This window comes from Caretta caretta, chromosome 16 (genome assembly GCF_965140235.1).
Source record: "Caretta caretta isolate rCarCar2 chromosome 16, rCarCar1.hap1, whole genome shotgun sequence".
Classification (NCBI taxonomy): domain Eukaryota; kingdom Metazoa; phylum Chordata; order Testudines; family Cheloniidae; genus Caretta; species Caretta caretta.
In genome coordinates, this window is record NC_134221.1 from 25,741,149 (window position 1) to 25,763,633 (window position 22,485).

At 39.9% G+C, this 22,485-nt stretch overlaps 1 protein-coding gene across 2 annotated transcripts; it reads left to right on the top strand.

Annotated features, from left to right (window-relative positions):
* Positions 1–679: 679 nt before the first annotated feature.
* On the top strand, positions 680–21,833 carry ZBTB34 (zinc finger and BTB domain containing 34). Of its 2 annotated transcripts, XM_048822522.2 has the most exons (3): positions 9,663–10,099; positions 13,426–13,573; positions 15,553–21,833. In XM_048822522.2, exon 3 carries the CDS (start codon positions 15,575–15,577, stop codon positions 17,072–17,074), a length of 1,500 nt encoding a protein of 499 aa, XP_048678479.1. In that variant the 5' UTR covers positions 9,663–10,099; positions 13,426–13,573; positions 15,553–15,574; the 3' UTR covers positions 17,075–21,833. The 2 variants fall into 2 exon arrangements, with proteins under 2 accessions (XP_048678477.1, XP_048678479.1); XM_048822520.2 differs by lacking the exons at positions 9,663–10,099; positions 13,426–13,573 and adding an exon at positions 680–799.
* The last annotated feature ends 652 nt before the right edge of the window (positions 21,834–22,485 follow it).

Consider the following 22,485-nt stretch of genomic DNA (forward strand, 5'->3'; position numbering starts at 1 on the left):
AGTGGGACCCAACCCCCAGAATTAAAAGAAGCCGGGAATAGCATTGTGTTCATTTTATTTTTAAGGGGACTAGGCTCTCCTAAAGTACACCTCATTAACACACACGCACATTAGCTCTCCTGATACAGGCCTTAAAACGTGACCTCCAACTGAAAATTATCCGGCGTTGACCACCACCACGGCCCCCCGGGCCAGCCGGAGGACCCTGCTCGGAGCAGCCCGCCAGGGGCAGGTAGCTCCCGCCCCAGCGTGCCAGTGCCCGAGCCCGGGGCAGGAGCCACTTTCCGACGGGGCGGCAGTGGGGCGCGGCTGGCTCCTGGAGGGACTCGCGCCCCGGGCCGCAGCCGCGCAGCTGTGAGCGGGGCAGGGCGCGCCGGCCCAGGGGCCGCGTGAAGCATCCGCGGGGGAGCGTCCGAGGGAGCGGAGCGGAGCGGAGCTCGGAGCCCGGCGCCCTCGCCCTGCAGCGCCGGCGACGTTATCGGGCCGCCCCGCGGGTCCGGGCGGGCGGGACCCAGGCGGCCCCTGCGGCGGCCCCGCGGCCGGGCCTCGGCCTCGCGGGGGCAGGGCGGGGCCCGCGGCCGGCGCGTGAAGGGGGCGGCCGCGGGGGCGGGACTCGGCCCGCCCTTCGGCCGGGGGAGCCGCCGGCCCTCGCCCGCCTCGGTCTGCGGGTGACCCGGAAGTGCTGCTGCTGGGGAACCACTTCCGGGTGCAACTAGCTGTGGGAGCGGGCGGGAAGCGGTGCTGAGAGGGAGCGGGCCGGGCCGGGCACCCGCCATGTGAGAGACCCCGAGACCCCCAGGTGAGGAGCCGCCGGCGGCGGGCGCGGGGCCCGAGGGCCTGGGGCCGGCCGCGTTCCCTCTCCCCCGGAGCCGCAGCCCCCGCGGCGGGAGCCCAGGCCTCCCCAGGCGCGCGGGGTCCCGGTGCAGCCCCCCGGGCAGGGCGCTCCCCTGGGGCGGGCGCGGACTGCTCTCCCCGCGGCCCCTCACGGGGCATTGCCGCCCCCGCCGCCGCCTTCTGGCCGTGGCCGCTGCCCCTCGCCTGGGGCCCGCCCGCCGCAGGGCTGCTTCGGGCGCGGCGGATGGGCAGCATCGCGGGCTCTGGCTGCGCGGTCCTGCCCCGGGCTGGGCTCGCTGGCTGCTTTGCCCCGTTCCCCGCCCCCTCGCCGGGCTGCCGCTCGCCGCGGGAGGGGGCCCGAGCCTCCGGAAATCGGCCTGGGCACCGCGGGCTCGGGCCGCCCGGCGAGCACCAGCGCGCAGCACTGGAGGAGAAACTGTCCGGCGCACGGAGCGGGCGCTGTGGGGCCGAGCTGCCGGCCCGGGGGCTGCTCGTGCGCCGGGCGCGCGCTCCGTGCCTGAGCCTGCTCGGAGCGCGCCAGCGTCCAACGTCACTGATCCGTTCAGTTTAATTTCGGCCTGTGAATTGGGAGGCCGTGGCTTATAAATATTGACGCTTTCTGTAAAGCTAGTATTTTCAGATGGAGCCCTCCGACTACAAGAAGAATATTTTATGCTGGCTGGTATAGAACCGCTTATGCTTACGGGTAGACAGACAGACAGACGGACGATAAACATTGCTTCCCAAGAGTTTAAGCCTGTAGTTAATTTTCAGTCTAGATAGACGTTTGTTTTTCCCTTTGGGAAAAAGATGTCTAAAGCAGTTTTAAAAACCTTCCATTATGCATACATTAGTTTATTGCAGGAACACAGAGAAAAATAAGAGGGGTAGTCTGGGTCTGTAAAAGCGGCAAAGAGTCCTGTGGCACCTTATAGACTAACAGATGTATTGGAGCATACAGGCATCCAACGAGGTGGGTAGTCACCCACGAAAGCTTATGCTCCAATACATCTGTTAGTCTATAAGGTGCCACAGGACTCTTTGCTGCTTTTAGAGAAAAATAAGCTTGCTGGGTTTGAATTTATTTTTAAAGCTCCCTTTCTCCCTCTCCCCTCGAAACTTGGAGAGCAATCTGTAATAAAATAAAAACGACTAGATTTTAAAGGTGAGGAAAGGAGGCCAGGACTGCTTAGTTAAAAATAGCTACAGTACAACGCATTGCAAAGTAGAGAGACATTGTAGCGGACATGGTTGTGGCTGAAAGTGTCAGTGGTTGGGTAGCTGCCTGAGATCAGGAAGCGTCTGCACTTTGCCATCCCTTTTTCCCCTTAATGACAGCTGTAGAGTGGCCAGTATACAGGTCTTATGGAGACTGTTGAATAATAATAAAAAACATCCAATTAGAAGAAAGTGGTGTAACAAGGGAGAGATGGAGGGTACTGACATGGAAAGTACAGATGGATGTCATGTTCTTTTAATGTACTGTAGCGATGATTTTGTTATCATACCTAAATAGATGGCTAACTTCATTAATTTTCATTGCTCTAAAACGCTATTACATCAAGAAAATAATGACTGATGTCTGATTATCTAAAATGTAAAAAGTTATTAGCTGTACGTGAGAAATTAGAAAACCAGCCGAACATGTCACTGATATTAATTACATATTCTTCATCTATAATAATAGCGTAAAATATTAAAAATAATTTATTTCACAGTTTAGCTTTGACAAAGTAAAGGATATGTATTTTCCAAAACAGATTGTGCTAACAGAATTGTCTCCCATGTTGCAAGTGGCTTGTTGAAACATCTGGTTTTTCAAATTTGGACAAAAGTTTGCTATAATTGTGATTTAGGAACCATTGAATACTTGACTATAAATGGTGAAAATGGAAATGTTGGTGTCTGCATAAGTGTTCAGATATGTGCACAAAATGAAGACTACGCAGATGGTTACTTGTTAAATATCTTGCTGATTTCAAAGCACATTTATGGTTCTGAAGCATACGTTGTACTTGTCTGGCACCTAACCTTTGTGTACAGAGCTTCTTTACTTCCAGCCTTTCACTGATATGGTTATTGCTGTTGTTGGAATTAGATGTGTACATATATCTATGTTTACATGTAAACTGACTCTTTGAGCTAAAATCGGACGACCTGAAACTTGAATTGATCATGAAAACTTTGTTGTCTCCTGGTCTTTGAATCTTTACCTGTTTATTTTCACTATAATCATTTTTTATATGAGCCAGCAGTGCACATAGCGGTAATAAGGGGGAAAGCAGTCCTCATGTTTTTGTTTCAGAAGTACTTTCTCTGTTGTAATATTGCTCAAAGAAGAAGTCTTAAATTTTTCTATATTTCTAGTGTCCCAATTGCTATGTCTAGATGCCACACTATTCTCAGTGCATTGCAAAGTATAGTGTGTTTGTAATCTAATAATTTACTAGTTTAATAACTAAAAGCACTTGTCTTTAAAATTACACTATTAACGTTTTTAACCAACCGCTTAAATTACTATTGCTGGTGGGGATTTTTTTCAACAGAACTCAATTTTTCAAAAATTTAGCTGGAAAATGCTGATTTATCAAACTGAAACTTTTCATGGAAATTATTGGTTTTGGTAAAACTTTCATTGGGAAGGTTTCTTAAATCCAGCATAGAATTTCTGGTGTAAGAGGGAACTGCCCTAAAATAGCCAATAACCCAGTGATTAGGGCACTCACCTAGGATGTGGGAGAACCAGGTTCATGTCCCTGCTGTGCCTGATGATTTGGAACAGGAATTTGGACCTAATCACTGGATTATAGTCACTCTGTTGGACCTAATGAATAGTTAATTTATGCAAATTAGAACAGCTCCAATGTGAGAGAGCCCCAAAATGGCTATAGCTCTGTTGGGAGGCCACTTGTCTGGGATTTGAGAGACCTAGGATCAAATCCCTGTACTAAAAGGTTGTTACAGCGAAGAGAACACTAACCAGGGACATGCATCTGTGTGTCCAGCGTCTCACTGAGCTGTTGGCTATTGGGGTGAGTCTCATGTTTTATCAGGAAAAATTTTGAAAGGTCTTGGTTTCATCTTAATGTGGAATGGAAACAATGTAAAAGCTAAATCTGTTCTGCAAAATGGAATTCTTGTTTTTTGGCTAGCCATAAAAATTACATATTATTGCTCCTCTGGTAGAGGGCTTACCACCAAAGTGTTGGATCTGTTCTGAATGTGTGTGATGAGGACACCTTCACATTGGCTCTCTCTACTATTTCCCTTTTTAGTTCCTATTGGGCAAAAGATTGAAATTAACAAGAATTTTTCTCTCTGAAATTTATGATCTTCAATACCCTGCCTGCGCACAAAAATGGAGGGACTGGTTACTGCAGCATTTCCTACACCTGGTATTCTGTCAGCTCCTTTTTCTCAGGAGCTGGGATTTGGAGTTTTTTTGGAAAATAGGGGAGAGGCATGATTTGAATTGTTGCCCAGTTATTTTTAATAGCCTTACAATTACAAGAGACGCTATGGTTCCATCTGTCCTGAACAAAAGTATGATAATTTACTGATCCCAGGAGAGAACTTTCAAAACCACAACACACGCACAAATTTTATTTCAGGTAGCCCTCTCAGTTACATGTACATCAAAAACCATGAAAGTATAACTTTTGACCCCTGCCAAGTGGAATTTTAGTTCATTGTCTTGGTGCCTTGTGTTGTGGGAAGCTTAAGGGATCTGTATTATGTGACCCGTACGCACACCTTTCTTAACAATTGAAAGAAAATATTTGGCATCTTTTGACTTCTGTATTTGGTTTTGGGACATGGGATTTTTCTCCCCAGTTATGTCAAGAAACGATGCTTAATCAAATTTGTTAAGAAATACATCACAAACTTCTATATTCCTCCAGTTTTAAGAGACTTGATCTCCTTAATGTTGGAAGTGCAGTATTGTCATATTATTACAGATGATGTCCTTTTGAATAAGCGGCAAAGAGTCCTGTGGCACCTTATAGACTAACAGACGTATTGGAGCATAAGCTTTCGTGGGTGAATACCCACTTCGTTGGATGCATGTAGTGGAAATTTTCAGAGGCAGGTATAAATATGCAAGTCCTTTTGAATGACATTAATCCAAGTCTGTTTCTGCCTACTTGTATGGCTGATGAGATAGCAATTAAAGGTACTGTATCTCTCTTTAAAAATTTCAGGGAATATCCCGGAGTCATAACCAGTGTTCCACCGACAGTATGTGGCATTCCTGCATCCAAGGAGCATGAGGAATTTTTATGTGCATGACAGCTCTTGGTTTGCCAGTATCTAATACAGTACAATATAAAGTGCTTTGATGTTACCTTTAAATACAAAAGATACATAGAAAAACTACATTCTATGCTATAGAGAAAGTGTAAACAAAATGAAGCTTTAGTGCAACAGTAAAAAGTGCAGAATGTTACTGAACTAAATTGCAACATTTTTCAGTAGTGCTGTGGTATCTTTCTGGACCAAGGGGCTAACTCCAGATCCCGTTGACTTTCTTAGTGACTCACAATAAATTGTTACTTGTACTGAGATCAGAATTCTACATTTGTGTACTCTGGTTTTTGTACCCGTACTTTGCAACTTGCCAAGGCCCAAATAAGAGAGATTCAAAATGAAGGATACAAATAAATTCATGCAGAAATTGTTGTGGGATTTATTCCTTTAGGGTAAATTAACGATTTATTTAACTTTGGTTTAATGATTCTTTATTTCTGACATAAATAATTTTAAAAAATAAGTGATGGGGCACCAGGTTTGTGCAGAATGAAAGTAACTCTGAGACAAAAATGATTGATTTTTCCCTTGAAATGAGGGACAGTTATGAGGTGTGTCTGTACCAATAATATCCCATACCAGACATGTTTGACACACATTGGTAAATATGAAGCGTAGTAGAGAACTTTTGAGTAGACAGGTGATCTGCTGCCCGGTTACCTGTTTCTCAACTTGGCCATTCAGACATTATGATTTCAGCAGGTTTTTGATTACCCCAGCACTCCTTTGCCTTCATGCACAGCAATTCTTAAATGTTAGTCCTCGTGTATGCAATGTACAGTAAAACTTCTCATATTATGCTAGACCTCTAGACAAATATAATCAATACACTAAGATTTATATTTTGTAGCAGTTTATCTGTTCCGGTAAGCTTAAAAAGGTGTTCTGAAAAAGTGTTCCAGTCATTCATCTTTTTATTCTATGGTTTACAACGAAGGAATAATACAGGTGTGGGGTGAAGCTGCAGTATATGAACTGCATAGGGAAATATGTATGGGGGTGTGTGTGGGTGTGCGTTTATATATAGATACAGATATCCCTTATAGAATTTGTTTTATGTGCATGGGTCTAAAGTAGCCAAGACCTTATTCTGAACATATATTAATTGTATGAATCTTCTGGAAAAGTCCCTTTTATTTAGTGAAATAGGTTTTGAAATATATATAATCAATATATTCTACTTACTTCATTTGAATTAAATAGAAACAAACTACAGTTATCAGTGCTTTTTGAAAGACGAAAGACAAAAGTTTTCCAGGGAAATAGCAGCTTAAACCTAGGAATGGCTGAACAGTGGGCAATACTCTATATTTTTAGTATACTTAATATAAAGTGAAGTACAAGTGCTTGTGGTTAAATACAACAATCGAAGTTATTTTTGGCCTGTAAGAAGCTGTCTTCTCCAGGAAGATCAGTACTTAATAAAAAGCTATTTGTTTACTAACTGCAGAAGAACCACTGTCGAAAGACAGGATACTGGGCTAGATGGACCATTGATCTGACCAATATGGCTTTCTCATGTTCTTACAAGATTGAGGGCCAGATTCATTGACACAGCAAACACACTCTGTGTCACACTGTTAGCAGATTCTCTCCATAAAGCCAGTGTATAAGGGGCTGGGAGGCTCACCCCAGTGCAAGGTGGGAAATCCTTCAGTGGAATAGAGCTGGCATAGAGGCTCCTACACAATCCTGCTCTCCAGGACGGACATAAAAGAGATGTGACTGAAGAAAAGGGGACCTAGTAGGGGGCCCTATACTGCACCAATATCTGGTGGCAATTTCAACTGCTTTGCCCTTTTAGTAGCTGGCATAAATTAAAACAGCCTCTAGGCAGCTCTAACCTGGTGACTGCCCACAGCAGCTGCAAGATTGGAGGAATGCAAAGGTGAGCTTTAAGCTAATTTTCTAGTCCAGCTGTAGTTGAGGATCTGGCTCTAAAACTTTCAGCACTGATCGTAGTGCCCAAAGTGTCATCTTTCTAAGTGGAAAAACACTTAAAAGTCCTCATAAGTGATAGTAGTGCTGCATAAGATGTCAGATTGCATAAAAAAGTTCTCTCAGATTCTAACAAATTAGTGGAGTAAGCACTCAAATCTTTTAAAGTTAAGATGAGGTCTTCATGAATATCCATTACAGCATACTGTTTTCTTTCAGCTTTTCTCCTGTACTTTGGTCAGAATCAGAATGCTGTAGCCAATCTCAGTGTTACGATAGCATTTTTTTTTCTTCAAAACAAAGTATGAGGTTACAGCTGATGATAGTTCAGTCTAAATTTTGATTGGGACTGAGAGAGAAATACTTAGAAAACTTATTTTTGCACTTTTGTTACAGCAGTAACCACGTTTTAATGTTTTTGTCTATGGTTATATTAATGATGATGGGACAGGACTTTGGCTTCCATACATTTAAATACGTGAGTACAGCTCATATGATTCACAAACAGTTTTAACAGACAGGTATGTATCAGCAAATGAATGAAACTAAACAGGTGCAGACTTAAAAGCAGAAATTAAATATGAGCTTGGCACGTGTGTGGCTCCATATAGTAGTTACTCAATGCTTTCCTGCTGTTACCATTATAGGCATGGAAATTCAATACCAAGTATATTACATCACCTTCTATTGATTTCACTATTTTAAATTGAAAAATGAGATTTGGGAGGGGGGGGGGAGGTAGACCTTGCTGTTTGTATGTTAGTTTAAGAAACTACTCTTATCTGAAGTAATTTTAACCTTGTCCTAAGAAGTAGGGTCATGATAGATAACCAATTGAACATAAGCTCCTGATGCACTCAAGATACTATGTTGGTGGATAGCAATATAGAACCATAAGGTAAGGCAATGTGATGCATTAGCTAAGAGGGCAAATGTGATCCTTGGACGTATAAGAAGGGGAATAGCAAGTAGGAGTAAGGAAGTGGTGTCACCTCTGTTTACAGCATAAGTGAGACATTACTGGAACACTCTGTTCAGTTCTGGTGTCCGTGCTTCAAAAATAATAAAATTTGAAAGGGTTCAGAAAAACTATAGAAGAATTATTCAAGGTCTGGAAAACATACCTTATAGTGAGAGACTTAAGAAGCTTCATCTATTAATCTTATTCAGGAGGTTAATTGGTGACTTGATCAGCCTGCAAGTATCTACATGGAGGAAAATATTTGATAGTAGATAGCACTTTAACAAAACCCAAGGTTAGAAGCTCCAGATAGACAAATTAAGCCTAGAAATAGAGTGCACTTCTTTTCAGTGAGGGTAATTAAGCATTGGAACAACTTACCTTGGTGTATGGTGGATTCTCCATCACTTGAGGCCTTTAAATCAAGGCTGAATATCTTTAAAAGACATGCTGTAGCTCAACAAGGAATTATGGTCTTGATGTATAAATTACTGGTGAAGTGGTTCAGTCTGTATTATGCAGGTCAGACTAGATGATCACAATGGTCCCTTGTGGCCTCAAAAATCTATGAATATTTTGTTTTAGTTCCTTGAACTACATGGCAGTGGCAATATGGCCAGGACTACAGTTAAGTCTTTCTTTTGCCAGTATAGCAATGTCAGATAGTGGTGTATAGTGTCAAAAGCCCTAGTGTAGATGGCAATCTTCTGGCAAAAGAGTGGTTTTGCCGGTATAACTTATTTTGTTCGGGGCACTGGTATAAGTTGAGTCTCTCCCCTAGGAGAGTTTGCCATCATAGCAATAGTAGCAAACCTTTTCTAGTGAAGACCTGACATACTCCTTGCACTGTAGTATATATAATTAATACACAAGACTATACCTAAAATAGTTTTCTAAATTATTTTAAATGGATATTTCAGACTTCCCGCGTACATTTTGATGGCATACATGTTTTTCTGAAATGTAGTAAGGTTGTGTATATATAGTAAATATTTCACCATCTAAAATTCAATATTATAGAAATTCTCAAAGACTTTAGCATTATTTGTCCCTATTGGAATATCTCCATTCACTGATTGGGATTCTTCTTTCCAGGAATTCCATGTCATTAGTACAGCTCTTTACTTTCCAGTAAAGACCAAGCTTGCTGCAAAGTAGGATTTCATTAGTTAGTGTTTTCCATTAGAAGACAATGGAAATCAGAAAGTTTTAGGGTTGTGGAAAGGAAATTATAAAATTTAATCTTTACAGCTGCTCTGAAACTTTGCTACTGCTTTGTAATGAAAAGTCATTTTTTCAGATCCATTTTGTCAATTTTATTATGCAAAGTAGAAGCATTATCTGTGCAACTTTTTTGGCATAGACAATTTTTTTTAGTGATTTAGTACTTACTGTAATTGGATGTTGTCACAGGGTAGATTATGGGGGAAACAAAATGGGGATTCAACAGCTCAAGTGGCTTACTATCTTGTGTCAGTACAGTGGTGCTGGCTTCCAGGGCAGCGGGGTCTAGTGGCTAGAGTCTGTTTATTGGCTCATCTAGTTCAAGGCCAGAGTCAGTAGAGATGTCCTTCTGCCAGGGCAGCGTGGCCCAGTGGCCAGGGTCAATAAAGCTGTCCTTTGACAGTAAAGCCCGCCACTTCAGGGGGGTGACTGCAGCCGGTGGTGGGTGCAGTTGGGGTAGGGGGATCCAGGCTACCCTTCTCCACCAGGTCCCAACCCAGGCCCCAAGGAACCAGTAGTTTTGTGATTAGTCTTGGTCTCTCGTTGCTATAGGCCTGATCCCTGGGTCACTTCCTGCCCTGACTTCCAGTAACTGCAATCTCACAGCCTCAGCAGTCTCTCCTCCGTCGGCCTCAGCAGTCAGCTCGGTGTTCACCTGGCAGCTTCCTGGTAGGATCCTGCAAGACAATCCAGTCTCCTCTGTGGTCAGCCCAGACTAACCTGAGCTATTCCCTTTTACACTCTGGTTCCAGTCTGAGCATGCCAAGCAAGGGCGAGAGGGCATGGCTTCTTCAGCCCACAGAGTGTGGTTAACCCATCTGGAACTAATACAGGGTAGGTACACCCTGTTCCAGATGTGGTGATTGTACTGTCTTGTTACAATTTTTAAGTCTTTTGTTAATTGAACGTATTTTAAAAATTAAGCAGGAAATTTAATAGGAGGAAGTTATATATATTAGGGTTGTTAAGCGATTAAAAAGATTAATCGTGCACTTAATCGTGCTGTTAATGATAGAATACTATTTATATACATATTTTTTGATGTTTTCCACATTTTCAAATATATTTATTTCAATTACAACACAGAATAGAGTGTACAATTCTCACTTTATATTTTTTATTACAAATATCTGCACTGTAAAGATAAAAGAAATAGTATTTTTCAATTCACTTAATACAAGTACTGTAGTGCAATCTCTTTATCATGAAAGTTGAACTTGCAAATGTAGAATTATGTACAAAAGATAACTGCATTCAAAAATAAAACAATGTAAAACTTTAGAGCCTACAAGTCCACTCAGTCCTACTTCTTGTTAAGCCAATCATTCAGACAAACAAGTTTGTTTTCATTTGCAGGAGATAACTCTGCCCGCTTCTTGTGTACAATGTCACCTGAAAGTGAGAACAGGCATTCTCATAGCACTGTTGTAGCTGGCGTTGCAAGATATTTAAGTGCCAGATTCGCTAAAGATTCATATGTCCCTGTATGCTTCAACCACCATTCCACAGGACATGCGTCCATGCTGATGATGGGTTCTGCTCGATAATGATCCAAAGCAGTGCAGACCAACACATGTTCATTTTCATCATCTGAGTCAGATGTCACCAGCAGAAGGTTGATTTTCTTTTTTGGTGGTTTGGGTTCTGTAGTTTTTGCATCAGAGTGTTGCTCTTTTGAGACTTCTGAAAGCATGCTCCACACCTCATGTCTCAGATTTTGGAAGGTACTTCAGATTCTTAAACCTCAGGTTGAGTGCAGTAGCTATCTTTAGAAATCTCACATTGGTACCTTCTTTGCGTTTTATCAAATCTGCAGTGAAAGTGTTCTTAAAACAAACAATATGCTGGGTCATCATCCGAGACTGCTATAACATGAAATATTGGCAGAATGTGGGTAAAACACAGAGGAGGAGACATACAATTCTCCCCCAAGGAGTTCAGTCACAAATTTAATTAACACATTATTTTTTTAATGAGCGTCATCAGCAGGGAAGCATGTCCTCTAGAATGGTGGACAAAGCATGAAGGGGCATATGAATGTTTAGCATATCGGCATGTAAATATAGGGAGTCCTCGGACACCACTTATGACACTTTTCAATTCACCGCCCGTTTCTCCCCTGCGATGCTTGTTTCAACCTTATGATGAAATCCGGCAGGGAGAACAGCACACATAATGTGCTGAGCTTCAGCCAATCACTGATTTCACTGTTCAAGCTTTCTGATTGGCTGAGACCGGGACTGGGAGCCAGTGAAAAACAAGTGGCAAGGCTACCCGGCAACAAGCTACCATGGCCATGGAAGCCGATCAGACAGGCGACTGCAAGGGACCCCCTTCCAGCTCCATTCATTATAACGCTACCACAAAGTTATTTACAAGCAACTCTTTAAAAAGCAAGCCCAATTCTGAGTTAGTATGTTGCCGACATTCTGAGAGCTGCCTGCCTTGCTGCCTGTCTGCCTCCCTGGCTGTCTGCCCAGCCTGTCTCCCTGTTCAAAAAGTTCTGGAAGGTCAAAGCATATGTGATTTTATATGTTTATTTGAATGCTGTTTACCAAATAAATACATTAATGTTGCTACATACAGACTAACATGGCTGCTTCTCTGAAATTAGTCATCTATAATTCATTTAGTACAAAAATCTGGTTTATTGTGGTGAAAATAGTGTATCAAGCCTTGGTTGAGGAGCCAATCCCCCATTTATACCATTGATTCCTATGGGAAAAGCGGTTCCTCAGAATTGTGTTGTAAGTCCGAGGATTCCCTGTACCTTGCAATACTGGCTACAAAATTGCCATGCGAACATCTGTTCTCACTTTCAGGTGACATTGTAAATAAGAAGCAGGCAGCATTATCTCCCATAAATGTAAACAAACTTGTTTCTCTTAGTGATTGGCTGAATAAGAAGTAGGACTGAGTGGACTTGTAGGCGCTAAAGTTTTACATTGTTTTTTTTTTTTTGAGTGTTATGTAACAAAAAAATTCTACATTTGTAAATTGCACTTTCACGATAAAGAGATTGCACTACGGTATTTGAATGAGGTGAATTGAAAAATACTATTTCCTTTATCATTTTTACAGTGCAAATATTTGTAATAAAATAATATAAAGTGAGCACTGTGGACTTTGTATTCTGTGTTGTAATTGAAATCAATATATTTGAAAATGTAGAAAAACATCAAAAATATTTTAAATTTCAATTGGTATTCTATTGTTTAACAATGCAATTAAAACTGCTATTAATTTTTTATCACGATTAATTTTTTTGAATTAATCCTGTGAATTAACTGTGATAGACAGCCTTAATATATATCATTTAAATATCAGCACCTATTATGAAATCACTATGGTTATATGCAATAATTGTCTCAGCAAATCAGACTGTCTCAAATAAAATATTGGATCTGACTCACCAGGAAACAAATTATTATGCAAAACATGTTTCCTGTCCTTTGCTGCCGTTAGTCCAACCCACTCATTCTGATTGCGCAAGATTTTATAGTAAAAGTGATTCACTTCCCCAGAGATCTGCCATACTCCCTAGAGTGATCTCTTTTGTTCCTCTCCCTCACAGACATTTATGTTAAGGATCAGAATTAAAGTAAAATGTTTAAGCTATTTTTTCAGTCTGTCTACAGACTCAGGAAGGTAGCAGTGTAGTAAGTGTATCAGTTTGTGCATGGGAAGTGATCTCAGAAAACAAAAGGGCTAAAAACTTCTTAAAATCAAAACCTTAAATTTTTCAGAAAACATTGGAATCAACACAGTGACCCTTTTCAGACTGATTGTTTAATGATTGGAAGTATAGGCCAACATAGAAAAACTGCAAATAAACAGGTAAAAAGTTACCCTTGTGCCAGTAGCTTAGTTCCTCCTGCCCCCTCCCCCCCCTTGTTTCTTGCTGGTACATGGTGCTGGAAAACCATGGTAGGTATATCAGAATTGTTAAATATGCCTTACATTATTAATAAACTTTAGTTTCCTAAATCTGTGTAGCAGGCCTTACAGAGTCACTGCTAGACAAATGGAGTAGGAAAACATCATACTATAATTCTGAAGTGATCTTAACTTCCAACTAAGCAGGGGTTGGGATCACTTTAAAAGAAAGAGGAAAAACAATGAACTGCATTTTCGTTGAATGCTGTTATATTTGATTTCAGATGTTGCTTGCCCTGCTCTCTTGATTTAGAGAAGTGCTGGCACCTGTGAAGATGATTGTGTAGCAGGGTTAAGTGGAGGATGGCACCTAGACATAGCAGAGAAATCCTGTGTTGCTTCTAGCAGGTTTTACTTTGCTGTCTACTCCTGGTAGGTGTTAAGGTTTTTTAGGAGAGTTCATTAGCTGTTGTGAAATTTAAATTGGATTCCATATCTTTCATATATCTCATCACAGCACATAACTTAAGATATAAACAGAAGGTAGATCCAGTGGTATATTAAAGTATCTTGATTAGATGTGTTCTGTGTGAAGCCAATAAGCAATACTGACCTTGGGATTCCGGTTTTTCCTGCTAGAGAAACCAGGTGCAGTGGATGTGTAATGTATTTGGACTTCAGAAGGAAAAGAGAAGAAATAACTAAAGCAATTTTAATGCTGCAGACATCTGATCAATGACGGTATTGGAATCAGAAAGTGGTGTATGCTGTGGAAGCTGTTGAAGGGAGGGAATCACCAGTTAAATAGATGTTTCTCCTTTTATGTGCCCTCCTCCCCCCATTTGTATCTTTAGCAAAAAATTGCAGAAATGCCTTTGTTTAGTTTTTGTACTTTGAAACTTACTTTTTTCTATGGAGCCTCTTCGAACAACACTTCCAGACACATGTTGAGAATGTTTGGGGGAAGTTTTTTGACTTTCTAGATAGTTGCTCCTTTGCATTGTTGTTGCTACTCAAGATCTATAAATGGGATTAGAAGAGAACAGTTAATATCCCAATAAAATCTGAAATGTCTAGACAAAAAATCTGATCACAAGAAGTAAACAATTTGTAGGCTTTTGGTTTTCTTGAACAAACTCTAGAAGACTCTGTTGCACTTTATGAAATAAGTGTTTCAGAAAAATTACTTTGATGGCTGAATAATTGGTGGGCATAGTGGGAAGCAGCACGCACTTGAGAGGTTATGACTCCTGCTGGCAGCTTAATATTAATCAGGTTCCTTAATCTTGTTCTACCATTCCTGCCAGATACTGATATTATAACAGGGATGCCATTTGGGTAGGGCAGGGTTGGCAGTGCCATCCCCCACACACCATGCTTCATACCATGTGTGAACAGTTCAGGCTCCAGACCCAGAGACTGTTTGCACTCCCTGAAATTCTCCATGGCAAGAGCCCTGTGGGCATCCTGGAGTCTTCACTCCCTAACCTACCAGCATAGCCCCAGGGACCTGCCTGTCTCACTGCAGCTCTGTTCTAACCTCATCCATTGACATGCTCCTTTGCCCCAGTGCTCGAGGATGGCAGCTGTGATTGGCGAAGGGGGCTGGAAGTGTTGGTCGCTATAGAAGCGATGAAGCAGGAGATTTGACACGGCTCTTCTGTGATGTGAGGAGCAGAAAATGCACAGTTCAATGGATGTAGGTGGGACTCCATTGTAGATGTCTGATGGTATATAGGTGGGACTTGCTGTCATGGGATACCGTGGTTCTGAGGAGCCCAATCTCCTCCATAAGCAAAGTGAACATCCCCTTTTTCTCCCCTCCCCCTCTCCTGGCTTACAGAGCATGACTGGTACCAGCTCCTCCTGTGCCTAATTGCCCTGTCTCCACCCCAGCCCAGCCTGTGGATTGGGGGGCTGCCAACTTGTGCTTCAGAATCTGTTTTTCTTAGGATGAATAGAGTGAGATATCTCCCCTTGAAGCTGTGATTGGGACTGACTGATCATGGATTTTGACATTTATCCTTCATAATTCTGAGAGCTTCCAGGGCCCCCATTAGAAGTTGCCCTTTCCATCCCAATTGGAATGTGGAATTGTGTCCCTGTATTTATAAAGCTACTTTTAGATTGGATGTGGACACTCATGAGGAACCATTGATATGTCCTGTTATATAAGAGCCACTGAATTGTAGATAGTGGAGACAATTATTCAGTGGACAAAGATGTAAATAGGAGACAGGAAACCACTTGTAAAAATATTCCAGGCCTTAAGATGTACCTTAGACCTTTTATTTTAACTTTAATTAATTTATTACACACAGCATACACTTTAACCATGTGTTTGCACTTATCTTTGAAATGTAAAATGTGTATAAATCCTGAGTTATATATCTTTTTGTTTTCTTTCACAGATTACGTTCTACATCAGTAGAAATGGACAGCAGCAGTTTCATTCAGTTTGATGTGCCAGAGTACAGCAACACTGTTCTGAGCCAATTAAATGAGCTTCGTCTGCAAGGGAAGCTATGTGATATAATTGTGCATATTCAGGGTCAGCCATTTAGAGCCCATAAAGCTGTTCTAGCTGCCAGTTCTCCATATTTCCGTGATCATTCAGCATTAAGCACCATGAGTGGCTTATCAATATCCGTTATTAAAAACCCTAATGTCTTTGAACAGTTACTTTCATTTTGTTACACTGGAAGGATGTCCTTGCAACTGAAGGATGTTGTTAGTTTTCTAACTGCAGCTAGCTTTCTACAGATGCAATGCGTCATTGACAAGTGCACACAGATATTGGAGAGTATCCATTCAAAGATCAGTGTTGGTGATGTTGACTCTGTCACTGTTGGTGCTGAAGAGACTCAAGAAAGCCACAATGGAGTAAAAGATAGCAGCTACTTTGCCAATCCTGTTGAAATATCTCCTCCTTATTGCTCTCAGGTGCCACAACCAACAGCGGGTAGTGATCTAAGGATGGAAACTACTACAGGGAAGACTTTACGCAGTCGTCTGCACGAAGAAGGGCACTCAGATCGAGGAAGCAGTGGAAGTGTCTCTGAATATGAAATTCAGATTGAAGGTGATCATGAGCAAGGGGACCTGACAGTAAGGGAGAGCCAGATTGCAGAGGTGAAGGTTAAAATGGAAAAATCTGACCGGCCAAGTTGTTCTGATAGCTCCTCACTTGGCGATGACGGATACCACACCGAGATGGTTGATGGAGAGCAAGTGGTTGCAGTAAATGTAGGCTCCTATGGATCTGTATTACAACATGTTTATTCATTTTCCCATGCCTCATCCCAGGCTACTAGCATGTCAGAAACCTTTGGAAGCCTGAGCAATTCAAGTCCTTCAAGGTCCATGCTGAGCTGTTTCAGAGGAGGTCGTGCACGCCAAAAACGGGTATCCGCTGGTCACTTACATAGTGATATTCAGGGCTTAATGCAAGGGGCTGATGGTGAAACCATAGTGAGTAACCCAGGATATGAAAGCAGTCCACGGGAAAGAAATGCAAGAGGTCACTGGTATCCATACAATGAGAGGTTAATTTGTATTTACTGTGGAAAGTCTTTCAACCAGAAAGGGAGCCTTGATCGACACATGCGATTACACATGGGAATTACCCCTTTTGTGTGCAAGTTTTGTGGGAAGAAATACACACGCAAGGACCAACTTGAGTATCATATTCGTGGCCACACGGATGATAAACCCTTCCGCTGTGAGATCTGTGGGAAATGTTTTCCTTTCCAAGGGACGCTAAATCAGCATTTAAGAAAAAATCACCCTGGGGTAGCAGAAGTAAGAAACAGGATAGAATCTCCAGAAAGAACAGAAGCATTTCTTGAACAGAAAATAGATAATGACACTTCAGCCTCTGAAGCTATGGATTCTAGTATGGAAATTCACACAGTGTCTAACACACCTGATTAAAATACTAAGTTCTAAGTGCAACCCAAACAGAGCACATTAATCAATGCATTTTTAAAATTTTTGCTTCTTTAATAGCCTTCAGTACAGGTATATCAGTCTCTTTTAATTTTCCTGACCTTTTGGAAATCTGGTCAAAATGGTTTCTGAAGGAAGCTATGTGATTGTCCATTGTTTTGAAGGAAGCTAGGTATTTTTCACTCTTGAAGATGCTTAAAGTATAAAGGATAGAGTATTCTGGGTGTCCAGAGGGGGAAGTAGGCTAAAATTGTTCTTTACTGGCTGATCTGGCAAGACACAAATTCCATCAGGGAAGGATATTCAAATAAGACTAGCAGCCCTGCTGGATACAGTAAGAGGGTATATTCTCCATCATTGTGCTTCCTAACTTCCATTCCCAATAATGGGGGTTATGCAGCACTATGGGGAAAGACTGGTTTCTCATCAGTCCCCTCCAGGTGCCAATGAAACTTCTTTAGTTTTTGAAATAGCTATTTTTTGGTAGCTTGCAATTTTATATATATATATAACAAACTTATCTATATAACAAACACTTTCACTTTTCCTATTCTGGTTGGGGTGAATGTAAGAGTATGTCAAAGTTAATATAATGTACAAGGCTTTCAACTCTTAAGTCTCATCTCTACCTAGGACTTAGGACTTTGCTGGGATATTTTTTCTTTTTTAGAAGAAAGTTACTTGGTTTTCAGTTTATTGAAATATTACTTTGTGTCCAAAAATGAGCAAAGTGAATAACCTTGTTTAAGTATCCTTGCTTTATAGCAGATATGTAAACCAAATGCCATAAATCTATTAAATTATGGTTGAATCGTTTGGGTTTTTGTTAGTTGTCTAGAGTACAAGCTGGACAACCTGTGGTGCTGATCTTTTTTATAGAACTTGTATTGTTATACTAGCAAACCCAAGAGTAGCATTGTGGTTTTAAATGTGTTTTTACTGGCCTCAGAATCTACCTTCATTTTGTACTGTAGAAACATACCAGGTAACTAAATCTAACTTGATCATTCTAAATGGTTGGCTAATGTTAGCTGGAAAGGGATGTTGTAGTTTAAACTACAGTACTTCCAAGCAGTATTTTATCTTGTTCCCAGAGAGCTGTTTCAGGTGCACAGTAACTTCCTACTTACAGTTCCAAGTGACGTCTCAGCCCTTGGAATTTTTACTTTTTTTTTTTTTGTAAAAATACTATATGGGAATTGCGAGCAATATGTCTGTTATTATATATGTGAGTATTACAGAGTCACTATGGCTTCCCCATTATTTCAACAGTTAATGTTTTCTTCATAAAGAGACCACCAATAACAAAACCTTTAAGAATACTCTAAATCGTTTTGTATTACCAAATGTGTTTGTTTTTTGTTTTTTGGTTCTTATGTGGTGCTATGTTTACCTTTATCAACTTAGGTCAGTATAGTATAGTAAATGTGAAACCTAATGGTAACAGTGAAACAAAAGCAAAATCTGTTCAATGAGATGATAGCTTCAAAGAGACCTTAAAAACATGGCTGGCAAACATTACTGTATAAAATTCTATTTGATTGGCAGAATTAAGGAAGTACAATTCTGTTAATCATGTTTTTAAAAATACAAAAGAATGAAGCTTTATGTAGATTTGGGCGTATATTTTTTATTCAGATTCATTTTGCAATGATTGCTAATGTTCTTGTGATTATGTTATTAAACTTTTAAAATTAAAAAAATGCTCATTTTTTGGTTACAGGAAAGCAAAAAAGGTAAGTTTGCTGGCTTGTAATGCTTTTTGGGCTCCTATAACTCAAATAACTTTGTGTGGGATTTTTAAATATTTTTCAGGCCCTTAGTCCATGAGTCCGAGGTATATTTGTGCAGTAACTTTTAAAATACACTATCTCTTAATATTGTGTCAGTACGCAATAAGGATTAATGTTACTAAATACAGACGTACACTATAAACCCCAGCTGCTCCATAGGAGCAGTTTTAGTTAAATCGGGTACATAATCTGCCTTTTCCTCCTAAAACTGCCTAAATAAGGGATTTGTTCCTCCCTGAAGCAACAGAAGAACTCCTATTTCCATTAATGGAAAACAGTTGTGTGCATCAAGGAGAGGCTAGATTGCTACATGTTTACCATTTAAACACGTGTTGGTGTTTCAGATAAATGTTTTTTTCTTACATAAATGTTTTTTTTAAGTAAATACAAACAATTGTGTTTTGATAAAATTAAGTTTGAGACACGTAGAAAAGCCAAGAAATGTAGAGTTAAGCTTGATCCTTTATCTTAAACTTGTATTGTGGTGCCTTTGGGTTGGCTTATTTCCATAGTAGTGTGAGTTGAGGGGAGTAGGGAAAGGGCTGTTAACTTTGTATTTCTTGACCTTTGTCATTGTGTCACAGTCTTAACATTATTTAAATATAGTTCTTTGTATCTATACATTTATTCAACTGGTTTGATTTTACCAAAGAGTGACTTATCCAAAATTGTCTCTGACAAAAATATACATCACTTTGATTGTACTGGTTCAGGTTCAAAACATTGCAATGGGACTGTTAAGGGGCAGGAAATCATCACTTTTTCTACAATATCATGATTCAACAGTTTGCAAGTTCCACTTGCTCCTATTCATTTTGGCATAACATTTACCCTTTCCACTGCTAGCAGTGTTAAGGATTATCAAGCCATAACACAGTACTGTAAGGTTCAGCAGTGCTTCAAAGGATGTATACATGTAGGCCAGCATAGAGCATCTTTGAATATTACATTTCAACTTATAAAGTGTGTGAATCTGGTATAAAATGAACTTCAGATCTGGCAGCAGCAATTAAATTGTGCCTTGTCACATAATGGTTTGCCAGGATTAACATTACCATGAAACATAAAACATTATCCACTTGAAGTTCATTTTACAAGTTCACCAAGACAAAGTATCTTATGTAGTTATTTTAAGCAGACTTTGAAAGTACTGTACAGTACCTATTTCTGCGCTAACTTAAAACCGTATAGAACTTACACGTTTCATTTACAATAAATGCAGAAGTCAATAAAATAAATGATGTGAAGAAATATTTGGCAGTAAAATACATCATGAAACTATATAAGGCTGGTTCATAATTGAGTCTCTTCTTGATCTACCTTTTGAATTACATAGACAAATGTGAAAACAGTGACAGTGTCCTTTCCTCTAGATGTTTAACCTATTATTACAAACTGTGAAAACAAAGAATTTTATACTGTTGCTAGTGATTGTGGTTTGTTTCAAACAGTTATTTTAGTTTTCCTAATCAGTTATCTTCCATATAATTTCTATTAAAGTTGTAAATACATTTAGAAAATAGGTTTGTAAATACCTTAGTGTCTCAGTTTAGCTGTAGTCAACAGAACCTCATGAATGGTTCTGCATTTTATTGCGACATAGCATAAAGGATACTGTCTGTTCACTGTTCATCAGAATATACTGTAGGCCTAAATTTATAGTTTTTTAATATTATAATCTTCCCAAGCATGAGGAAATGTTTTATGCTGAAGCCTTCAGTTTACTTCTAGCCAAAACAGTAAGGCCTGTTATAACTTTTCTTTGGGTTGAAGTATGGGAAGAACAGCAGGAATACAACCAGGGGCTGGGAAAAGATTGAGCTTGAATGAGCTTTACCATTTTTAAAGTATCTTATTCAAATCTTTTATTTTAGTTTACTGTGATTGTTTTTATTGTCATTTTCTGAAAGGGTTTCACATGAAACCATTGAAAGGGACTCAAATATGCAACACCTAATCTATTTTCCAAGGGAAATTTACCCTTGAATGGTGCTTTTAGACTGGTCAGGGTTATTTATTAAATTTTATATTTGAAAGTATTTGGGAACTGTGTAAATTCTTTATATGAATCTGTTTAGTTCATGAATTGTAAATTTCAAATACTCAGTGACTGAACCAGAAGTTCAGTAAAGTCATTCAAAATGTTCAAAGTGTATAACCATTGTGCATTTCTTACATATCTTTTAACAAGTGCCAGAATAATTATATTTAATATAGTTAGAAGCCCAATGTATTATTCACCTATCCCTACAATGAATATTGACTTAATTATGCAAGTTTACATACAAATTTTAAGCAGAGTAAGCCTGAGACCGTTCTGTTCCTGTTTGTATTCAAAGGGTGTGAAGCACTGATAACTGAGCAGGCTTGCTTATAGCTTGTATAGGCAGCTTACTGCTACAGCAGGTAAAACAAATTGCTGCCTCCCCAATTTACGTATATTATGAATTCAACCTCTGGACTCGTATTGCAAGACTTCGGTTGGATGTCTGATTAGAGGTAGAACTCACTACTTCCTTGCACAGTGTTAATAGTGTTTATTTCCCTTAACAGAAAATGGTATTTTTAAATAACTTTTATTATTTGTAGAGTTGTTTATGATAAATATTTGAACAGTTTGAATGACTTAACTCAGTGTCATTATCTTGCAATATAAACTGGTAACCTCACAACTCCACACTTCATCACCATATGAAGTAAATGAAGCTAGCTAAGCTGATGCTGTAACAACTAATAACTTGCCATTAAGGATTATTTTATAGCATGGATTTTAAAATATTTATTCAAATGATATTTTACACTTGTATTCATTTTGTTTTAGATTTGTGACATGTGCTGCTTTATTTTGTTCTGAAGAATTTTTGTTTCTTGCTTGTACATTGCTTTTTTATGGTATAAATAATAAGTCAATGGGAATTGCTGTTTGTAAATTAAAATGCTTCTAGAGCAAACCAGTGTTGTCAGTGTATAATTTCATTATTTATTTTAAACATTAATGGACTCACATCATCTGTCACATTTTTATAAAACCTCTATATAAAAGGTTACAATTTAATAAAGGTGTTCCTTTATTAAATGCCAGAGGCAAATCTGTTCCATGAAGTTCCTCTACCTTTAGTGAGCCAGCTAGTGAGTCCTCAGCAGCCTACTGACTTGGTACCATGCTGCAGAGAGCATGACTTATCATAAATCCTAGAAATGTCATAGATTGTCCTATCATAGAATCATAAAAATGTAAAACTCATCCAAAAGAAACTTCTCATAATTAGGTATTACTGTCTACAGTTAATATACTTTGCATACAGATTTAAGGTTACTAGCTATGTTCTGCCTCCACAGTTGGATATCATTCTGTGCCCTCATGGAGTAGTAGAGGCCACCACAGACCTCCATTAAGTATACAATTCATTTCCTAACAAAAGAAAAAGGTGAGATTAGAAATATGAGTGTCCAGCAATTGTGGACAAGTACTTGACAAGTCTATCTAAAGTTGGCAAACAGTGCCTTATACCTTGCTTTCACAGCTAGACTGATGAACTCTCAAGGAGGTGCCATGTCACCAATGATTTCCAATAGTGAAATATGATCCCACCATCAGCCAAA

Bases quoted from the DNA above. Each gene is read 5' to 3' on its own strand.
- ZBTB34 (XM_048822520.2), top strand. From the start codon at position 15,575: ATGGACAGCAGCAGTTTCATTCAGTTTGATGTGCCAGAGTACAGCAAC.